The 10,564-nt window shown below is 34.7% G+C and overlaps 1 protein-coding gene across 1 annotated transcript in view; it reads right to left on the bottom strand.

Annotated features, from left to right (window-relative positions):
• Positions 1–10,564, bottom strand: part of LOC133206078 (uncharacterized) — a 61,320-nt gene that overhangs the window by 31,505 nt on the left and 19,251 nt on the right. The window contains exons 23-32 of the mRNA XM_061342008.1: positions 10,295–10,506; positions 6,370–6,484; positions 5,933–6,171; positions 5,651–5,765; positions 5,181–5,401; positions 4,905–5,019; positions 4,498–4,672; positions 4,165–4,249; positions 3,874–3,988; positions 3,410–3,612 (exon numbers count right to left, since the gene is read on the bottom strand). Coding sequence (XP_061197992.1) covers positions 3,410–3,612; positions 3,874–3,988; positions 4,165–4,249; positions 4,498–4,672; positions 4,905–5,019; positions 5,181–5,401; positions 5,651–5,765; positions 5,933–6,171; positions 6,370–6,484; positions 10,295–10,506 — 1,595 coding nt within the window. The remainder of the gene's footprint in view (positions 1–3,409; positions 3,613–3,873; positions 3,989–4,164; positions 4,250–4,497; positions 4,673–4,904; positions 5,020–5,180; positions 5,402–5,650; positions 5,766–5,932; positions 6,172–6,369; positions 6,485–10,294; positions 10,507–10,564) is intronic.

The raw sequence follows: 10,564 nt of genomic DNA, 5'->3' as shown, positions 1-10,564 counted from the left end.
CTTAATTAGTTTATTTAATAGCCAGGAGCAGAGAAGAAGATTTTCAAAGAAATAATGCACTTTCAGTATATGATCTATATAGCCCCACCCTTACACCAGAACCCCTGACCCTGGGGCCATGAAATTCACAATTTTGGAAAAGGCATTCTTGCTCATCATGACTATGTACTTAATTAGTTTATTTAATACCCAGGAGCAGAGAAGAAGATTTTCAAAGAAATAATGCATTTTCACTATATGATCTATATAGCCCCGCCCTTACACCAGAACCCCTGACCCTGGGGCCATGAAATTCACAAGTTTGGAAAAGGCATTCTTGCTCATCATGACTATGTACTTAATTAGTTTATTTAATACCCAGGAGCAGAGAAGAAGATTTTCAAAGAAATAATGCATTTTCACTATATGATCTATATAGCCCCGCCCTTACACCAGAACCCCTGACCCTGGGGCCATGAAATTCACAAGTTTGGAAAAGGCATTCTTGCTCATCATAACTACTGTATTTACTCGCCTATAAGTCGGTTTTTTGGGCGTTGAATTTTAGTCCAAAACTCTATGTCCGACTTATAGGAGAGTCATAAAAAGATTAGTATTTTTCTGGATGGCAAAACTTAGAATTTTATAACATTTCCAACAATTATCACTGAACAAAGTCTGGATTATTATTTCATTTATGTATTCTAAGATTATACATTAAGTACAAGTATTTATATATTTTGATAATTTTATTTTTTTATCTTAAGAAGGCATTAAATTACTTATTTTTCGTATGATCTAAAATTAAATAACGACTTCATTTCTAAAAATATTAATATAAAACCAGAAGTCTCTGATGAGACTGTAGCTCTACTGGTCTGTACGTATAACAAAAGAAAAGTAGCACTTGGATTTGAAACTTTGCAACATGCAACAATAAATAGAATTATGTATCTTAATGTAGTCTACTTCTGTGCCAAGTTAAATTGAAATCAAACGAAAACTGTAGGAGGAGTAGCGTTTTGAAAGTTTTTCACGGAAATTTCTAGTTTTAGTAACCATGACAACACCATTCATCGAAATAAAAAAACAGAAATGCATATTATGTATCATAGTGTATTCTAACTGTGTGCCAAATTAGATTGAAATCAGACCAAAATTGTAGGAGGAGTAACGTTTTATGGGAATTTCACAAAAAATTCTATTTTAAGTAACCATCAGACTAAAACTGTAGCAGGAGTAGCGTTTTAAAGTAATTTCACAGAAATTTCTATTTTTAGTAACAATGGCAACACTGTTCATCAAAATCAAAAACCAATGCACTAAATTATGTATGATAGTGCAGTCTACATGTGTGCCAGTTATATTGAAATCAGATCAAAACTGTAGGATGAGTAGCGTTTAAAAGGAATTTCACAGAAATTTCTATTTTTAGTAACCATGGCAACACCGTCCATCAAAATCAAAAACCGATGCACTAAATTATGTATCTTAGTGTAGTCTACTTGTGTGCCAAGTTATATTGAAATCGGACCAAAACTGTAGGAGGAGTAGCGTTTTAAAGGAACTTCACAGAAATTTCTATTTTTAGTAACCATGGCAACACCGTCCATCAAAATCAAAAACCGATGCACTAAATTATGTATCTTAGTGTAGTCTACATGTGTGCCAAGTTGTATTGAAATCGGACCAAAACTGTAGGAGGAGTAGCGTTTTAAAGGAATTTCACAGAAATTTCTATTTTTAGTAACCATGGCAACACCGTCCATTGAAATCAAAAACCGATGCACTAAATTATGTATCTTAAAGTAGTCTACTTGTGTGCCAAGTTATATTGAAATCGGACCAAAACTGTAGGAGGAGCGTTTTAAAGTAATTTCACAGAAATTTCTATTTTTAGTAACCATGGCAACACTGTTCATCAAAATCAAAAACCAATGCACTAAATTATGTATCTTAAAGTAGTCTACATGTGTGCCAAGTTATATTGAAATCGGACCAAAACTGTAGGAGGAGTAGCGTTTTAAAGGAACTTCACAGAAATTTCTATTTTTAGTAACCATGGCAACACCGTCCATCAAAATCAAAAACCGATGCACTAAATTATGTATCTTAGTGTAGTCTACATGTGTGCCAAGTTATATTGAAATCAGACCAAAACTGTAGGAGGAGTGGCGTTTTAAAGGAATTTCACAGAAATTTCTATTTTTAGTAACCATGGCAACACCGTCAATTGAAATCAAAAACTGATGCACTAAATTATGTATCTTAGTGTAGTCTACTTGTGTGCCAAGTTATATTGAAATCGGACCAAAACTGTAGGAGGAGTAGTGTTTTGAAAAATTGTTTACAGACAGACGGACAGACAGACAGACAGACGGACGGACGACGGACACCTTACTATCGCATAAGCTCTTCTGGTCTCTGACCAGTAGAGCTAACTAGGGTCAAACATCAGAGCATTTATTAGAAATTGTCATCTGATTCTGGCAAAACGTTGTACCGACTTATAAGCAGGTCAATGGCGAAACCCTCTAAGTTAGCCTGAAAAATACAACCGACTTATAGGCGGAGCGACTTATAAGCGAGTATAAACGGTATGTACATAATTAGTTTATTTAATACCCAGGAGCAGAGAAGAAGATTTTCAAAGAAATAACGCACTTTCACTATATGATCTATATAGCCCACCCTTACACCAGAACCCCTGACCCTGGGGCCATGAATTTCACAAGTTTGGAAAAGGCATTCTTGCTCATCATAACTATGTACTTAATTAGTTTATTTAATACCCAGGAGCAGAGAAGAAAATTTTCAAACAAATAATGCATTTTCACTATATAATCAATAAAGCCCCACCCTAACACCAGAACCCCTGACCCTGGGGCCATGAAATTCAAAATTTTGGATAAGGCACTCTTGCTCTTCATAGCTATGTACTTAGTTTGTTTATCTGATTCCCAGGAGCAGAGAAGAAGATTTTCAAAGAAATAATGCACTTTCACTATATGATCTATATAGCCCTACCCTAGCACCAGAACCCCTGACCCTGGGGCCATGAATTTCACAATTTTGATAGAGGGCTCAATGCTTATTACAATCAAGCCAACAGTTTGACTGCTTGATGTCCAGGAGTAAAGAAGATTTTTAAAGATTGCATTAATTTTGGTGGTTTTAGCCCCACCCCACAGGCCCCAGGGGGGCAGGGACCATGAAATTCACAATTTTTGTTCCCCTTTACCCATAGATGCTATATGCCAAATTTGGTTGAAATTTGTTGAGTGGTTTCAGAGAAGAAGCTGAAAATGTTCAAATGTTAACGCACATCGCACGGCGACGGACAAAAACGGATAGCAATAGGTCACCTGAGTGACTCAGGTGACCTAAAAACAGACAAAAATTGTGTCTGGAAATGGACAAAACCACATACCTGGAGGAGCAGGAGTTGGGAACAGTGTGGGGCCAGTGGGGTTGAGGGGGTTGGGGGCTATTGTGGTTCCCATGTTAGGAGCTGGGGTTCCTGTGACCTGGATGGTGACTCCCTGGAAATTACAGTAAGGCTTCTTACAACAGGGTTTGTTGACATCAGTGACCAGCTGGCACTGAGGGGGGAGTCCATTGTATTTAGAACACCTGAAAATGTAATCATAAGGAATTTAGTATATGCCAGAGAGGAAGGAATACAAAGTACTTTATTTGATCTTAGCTATATTCTGATTTCAAAGGTCAATAAACAAATATTCTTACTTAATAATTGTTCATTATACCCTTCTTATCAACTCACTCCATTCTTTGTATGAATGTTTAACATTGTATACTAAAACCAGTTGCTAATAAATCAAGCCTCTAACTTTAAAAGATCCATGTATTTGGAAGTAAACTTTCATAACATACATTTCAGTACATCTGTAGTTTCCAGTATTAGCATTTGTACATTCACAGTTGAAGTCACAGCCATCTTGCCATCTTTGTCCTTGTGTGTACTGGCTTCCCTTGTAGATACAAACAGCTAGAAATAAAAAAAAATCCATTTAATTATGCAGGAAAAGTACACTGTATTAAATCCAGTATCAGAACAACATTTGAAAATCACATACAAGTGGGCATTATTACTGTGGTCACTTTTCTTGTCTAGAACCACTTAACTGTTCAAAAAGTTTTAGAAACCCATAAAGGAGTACTTACGTGTGGGTGCTGGTGTCACACCAGGAGTCGGTGAGCCTGGAGAGGGGGTAAGGCCAGGAGCCAAAGTCGGCTGAGGGGTGGGAGCCTGAATTACAAAAAATACAATAATCAAATGTACATGTAGTCTGTGTTCATTAACAATCTACATTGTAAAGCTCATCACACATGCATTCTTCAAAAAAAGGTGCATAGAATAACACAGTAAAAAGTCCTACATCACTATCTAATTGTAATGAGTAAACAAACCACCAAGTTGAAAAAGTTATCAAATTTTCATTGTGGCACCATCTCTGTATACTTTTTCCTTTAATTGCCAAATTATATATACATTACCTTTGTGACGGAACCTCCAGTTATAACGCCTGGTGGGGGAGTGGGAACGTTAATGAAGCCTGTCTGGTTGCTGTACTTGGGTGGGACCTGGCACTGGGGTACCTTACAGCAGAGTGGATCTTTGGGATCAGCAACGAGGCTGCAGCCTTGGGTCATTTGTGGATATTCAATACATCTGTGAGAGTAAATCACAGTTATCAATTATCCCAAACAGCCTACCTTTCTGATGTTTATTTAGCACACCTATTCAATTGTGTAAAGATTCATCAAACATATGTAAATATTCCAATCCTTCAAACTCAAATAAAGAGAACTTAAATCCTATTATACTGGATAAATTGCCATATATCATGTCAGTGCCACAAATACTGTGTATCAGTTCTTAGACTGTAGTAAGATATATTTACCTCCTGCTGCATCTGTACACACCCGTCATAGCATTTTCACATGTACAGGTGTAATCACACCCATCAAACCACTGCTGACCCTGGGTGTAACTCTTTCCCTTGTAGACACACACAGCTGAAATGGTGGAGATTAAGTTGCATTATTTACTTGTATCCATGAAAAATTCGCACAATTCTTTGAAAGTTTTAATACATTCTTTTCTAATGATTTTTATATTTCAAAGAAGTCTGGAAACATGACGAAACAAATAGAATTCCGATTACTGTATTACAAACCTTTGGGAAGAGCAGGAGTTGGATATGGGTTGGGGTTTGGTTGACCTGAGGGCTGAGGAGTAGGAGCGTTAGTGAATCCTGGCAAAGGAGCTTTGGTTGTTGGAGCATTAGTGAATTCACTGACTGAAGGGTTGAAGGAACATTCAGGTTTCTGGCAACATGGGTTGGCTGGATCTTTGGTGAGGTAGCATTCACGGGGTAATTGGCCATATCTTGGGCATCTGTGAAGATAACATAATAAATACTTGTATAACTGTTACACTAAAATGACATTATAAATTGTTCATTATTTGTACATAAAAAGCGTTGTATTTACAGTAGTTTCTATATCAGTTAAATCCAAAAAATATTTCCCATAAGTGCAAAATAAAATACATGTAGTAAACCTTTGATCTAAAATAAAATTTAATGAGTTTTTTCAATTCTACCTTACATCCTAACTTCCAAATGTAAAATTCTGAGATTCTTACTTTTCTGTGCAGTCATAATGCCCCGTCATTCCATCTGTACAAACACATGTGTAATCACAACCATCGTCCCATCGTGCCCCAGTGGCATACTGCAGGCCTTTGTATACACAGAAGTCTACAAAACAATCATAATAAAAAATCTATCAAAATTTCATGGGGAATGCTAAGAGAAAACCAAAAATCTCCACAGATTTTTCATTTGTGTATTTGTACATGTACCTTGAAGTTCTTTCTTACAATTTGAAATAATAAAAAAAAAGTTAACTGGACACAAAAACTTACTGAGAGGTTTAGGTGCTATGGTTGTCTGTCCAGGGGCTTGTGGCATTGGAGTAGGGGTATTGGCATTTCCTGAGATGACACCAGGGGGAGCCAGTGTGGGGATCATGCCTGGGGAGATGGTTCCAGTGATGTTGGTCAACAGGGATGGGATGTCACATTTGGGTTCCTGACAGCAGGAGTCTGTCGTGGAGGTCACCATTCGGCATTCTTTAGGCAGAGCCTGGGTGTACTTTGGACATCTATACATGACGGTAATTCATCAGTACTGTACTTATACATATATGCATAGAAGAATGAAAATAACATCTAGTGTCAATGACTTTGTGCAGATATTGTTCATGCCATACAATCCATAACACATCTTTTACCACAATACATTAATCTTTTGTTAAATTATATATCCCCCCTTTCCCAGTTAATTAATCTTTGTATTTTACCTATCATTACAAGTGTAGAGGCCCTCTGAAGCCCTGTCACAAAGACACTTCTTGTCACATCCATCTTCCCAGGTCTGTCCCTGATAATATTTCACTCCTTTGTATAAACAGTAATCTGAAACAACAAAAAGTCTCTCTATTACACTCCCAATATCAATTAACAGTTGTACATGATATATCTGTATAACAGGGTTGGGGTCAATTCCTTGAAATGTAATTAAATACTTTCAAATGCATTGACAATTTTGTCAATTACTTGCAATTACAATTACATTGATTTTTACAAATGTAATTAATTTCTCTCAATTACTTTGAAGAATGTAATTCAATACATTTTAATTACTTTTGGTTCACTTTAAAAAATCTTGAAGAACAAATACATGTAAACGAATTTAAGGTAGTGGGGAATATTTAAAATAAATAATGTCAGGTGCCTGTCATGTCTGTGTGCTTCATCAACATAAAACCTAGTCCTACGTGTACATTTATCAATTGACTGCTTTTATGAAATTTGATTAAAAGCGAGTTTTCAAGAGTTTATGAATCAACCATAAAATTCCCTCAAATTATTCAGCTACAGGCAGGCAAGCTAAACACCTTAAATTGCAAATGTTGACAAATCATACTTGCCAACCTCCAACATGTAAAAATCTGGTCATGACCAGATTTGGAAAGTAAACCAGAAGTCTCTGATGAGACTGTAGCTCTACTGGTTGTATTTATAAAGGAAGATAAAAGTAGCACTTGGACTTGAAACTTTGCAACAGCAATAAATAGAATAATGATCCTTGGTTTAGTCTCTTTTTGGCAAGATTTATTATTATATCAGACTAAAAATGTAGGAGGAGTAGCCTTTTAAAACAATTTTACTGAAATTTTGATTTAAGTAACCATGGCAACATCATTCAACAAAATCAAAAAACAATAACACCAATTATGTATCTCTGTAGTCTACTTGTATGCCACATTATTCTGAAATCAGACAAAAAGTGTAGGAGGAGTAGCGTTTTGAAAGTATTTCAAGAAAAAAAATTTCTATTTTTAGTAACCATGGCAACACCATTCATCGAAATCCGAAACTGGTACAGAGAATTATGTATCTTAGTGTAGTTTACTTGTATGCTAAGTAATACTAAAATCAGACCAAAACTGTAGGGGTAGCATTTTGAAGGTATTTCAAGGAAATTTCTATTTTTAGTAACCATGGCAACAATGTTCATCGAAATCAAAAACCAATATATAGAATTATGTATCTTAGTGTAGTCTACTTGTTTGCCAAGTTATATTGAAATCAGACCAAAACTGTAAGAGGAGTAGCATTTTGAAAGTATTTCACAGAAATTTCTATTTTTAGTTACCATGGCAACATCGTTCATTGAAATCAAAAACCGATAAACAGAATTATGTATCTTATTATGGTCTACTTGTGTGCCAAGTTATATTGAAATCAGATAAAAACTGTAGGAGGAGTAGCATTTTGAAAGTATTTCACAGAAATTTCTATTTTTAATTACCATGGCAACATCGTTCATCGAAATCAAAAACCGATATATAGAATTATGCATCTTAGTATAGTCTACTTGTGTGCCAAGTTATATTGAAATCAGATCAAAACTGTAGGAGGAGTAGCATTTTGAATGTTTTTCACAGAAATTTCTATTTTTAGTAACCATGGCAACACCGTTCATCGAAATCAAAAACCGATAAAAAGAATTATGTATCTTAGTGTAGTCTACTTGTGTGCCAAGTTATATTGAAATCAGACCAAAACTGTAGGAGGAGTAGCATTTTGAAAGTATTTCACAGAAATTTCTATTTTTAGTAACCATGGCAACACCGTTCATCGAAATCAAAAACCGATACACAGAATTATGTATCTTAGTGTAGTCTACTTGTGTGCCAAGTTATATTGAAATCAGACCAAAACTGTAGGAGGAGTAGCATTTTGAAAAATTGTTTACAGACGGACGGACAGACAGACGGACGACGGACACATTACTATCGCATAAGCTCTTCTGGTCTCTGACCAGTAGAGCTAAAAATCTGTTCATAACGCATAACAACATTCACGACATATTAACCATGATTAAATTATATATATATATATATATATATATATATATATATATATATATATATATATATATATATATATATATATATATATATTTGTGTATTGAGAATTTTTATTAAAAAAAGGCTTTAACTTATGACAAAAAATTAATATATATTGATTAAAATTTACATGTTAAAAAAGAGCATTGAAGGTTTCATTATTCAGTATTGACCTGAATTAAGTGCGCATTTTTTTTTTTAAAGAAAGCCTTTTCAGTTTGTGCTAAATTTGAAAGTATTCCAATTTTGGTTTTGAAGTTATTTTTCCCCTCTCTTGATTAATTTAATAAACAAGTGCAATATATATATTAATGTACAGTTAGGCCTACACTATCTTCGATCACTTTATTTTATCTAATGAAAGTTGTTTTCGAAGATTCCTTGATATGTACATATAGTTTCTCTTTTTCTTGGTTCAATTTGTTCCTGCTGGCCCTGATAACGATCTAGTTCTATCGGAAGCCATTTTAAATTGATTTCAAACTTTGATTTGTCAAAACAACTCCCAGTTAATTGTTTACACCTGCACTGATAATTTACTGGTACATGGCCTACTGAACATAGCCATCGGCATTGTTTACGAAGATCCAAGCTTGGGTTGTAACTGGAAGTTTAAAGTGCAACCTAATTTACGAACCAAATCCGGAAATCAGGAGATTTTCAGGTTGTTCGGCAAAAATCGGGTGAAAAGCATGACCCGCCACGTCATTAAAAATAATTGGGTTAAGGGTCGGAAAATCGGGTGTAACCCGACGAAATCGGGTGAGTTGGCAACTATGTGACAAATACATAAGTAATACTTGTTTTATGTAATAAATATTTCAGATAGCAAATGCATACATGTATATTACAATCTATTTAAATGTTAAAATAGTGATTCAATATTGATTTTTTTTCTGAAGTATATAAATAGTAGAGCATTCTTAATAGTATTTAATAAATCTCCTCTAATGGTCATATCTTTGAATTTAAACAGAGCATGGTATAAAATATATATAACTTTGGAGGGTTGTTTTGATAACAATTTACAGTTGGGAGTTGAAGGGGCAACAAGGCATGTCTTAATGACACATTAAATCATGTTCTATTCTTTTTTCATAATCAAGCAACAAAAAATTTAAATGTTTTCATGCCTATACCAATGAGAGGTAGAACAAAATTTTTAATAAACATTATAAAGTTGTATTAATGCTTTAAGCGCATTATAATTATATAAAACTAAAAAAAATTTTTGTAAACAAGCCAATATATCAAATTCATTTATTGAGCTATAAAAAAGTTTAAGATTTTGAAAAAGAGAAGGGCTTCTTTGAATAAATTTAAAATAACTGTAAAATGTGACTATGTTGGACATATTTTCCTATTAAATACACATAATATGTATTTATGTAAAGTAATTGAAATGTAATTGAAAAGTAATTGAAATTACAGGGTATTTTTTGCAATGTAATTAATTTTATTCAATTACAAGTAATTGAAAAAATGGTCAATTACAAATTACTTCCAATTACTTTGAAAAATGTAATTAATTACACTCAATTACAATTACTTTTTTCAATTACCCCATCCCTGCTGTATAAAATGTGAAAACTAGTGCTCTCAATCACTTCATTTATATAACATGATGCCAATGGATATACATGTAATTACATTATGCTTCATTAAAGTATCTTAATGAAGCATCACAAAGTGGAGTTGAGACATATATTTCTTTTCATCATTGATCAGGCCGATCAGGCCAGTTGATAATATTCTGCAACAAATACTGCACATATATTTCGATTGGTGATAAATAAATCATACAACATACTCAGAATGGGCACTCCCATGCCTGGTGTTGGGTTGGGATTGAGGGGGTTTGGAGAGGGGGTGGGTTGTCCTGGCAATGAGGGGGCCAGGGTATTCTGTCCAGTAATGCTTCCAACGGTTCCACTAAATCCACAGTCTGGCACCTTGCAGCATGGGTTTCTGAAGTCCTGAATCAGCTTACACTGAGCCGGTAAGCTACTGTAGCGGGGACACCTGACAAATCATCACTGCATGTTAACTTTGTGGGTAATATGCTGGCAATATTGATGTT

Source organism: Saccostrea echinata, unplaced genomic scaffold (genome assembly GCF_033153115.1).
Source record: "Saccostrea echinata isolate AGI-Se365-2 ecotype Australia unplaced genomic scaffold, CSIRO_AGI_Sech_v1 ptg000054l, whole genome shotgun sequence".
In the NCBI taxonomy this organism is placed as follows: Eukaryota; Metazoa; Mollusca; class Bivalvia; order Ostreida; family Ostreidae; genus Saccostrea; species Saccostrea echinata.
Note: the sequence above shows the minus strand (reverse complement) of the source record. Positions and strands in the feature narration are given on the sequence as shown.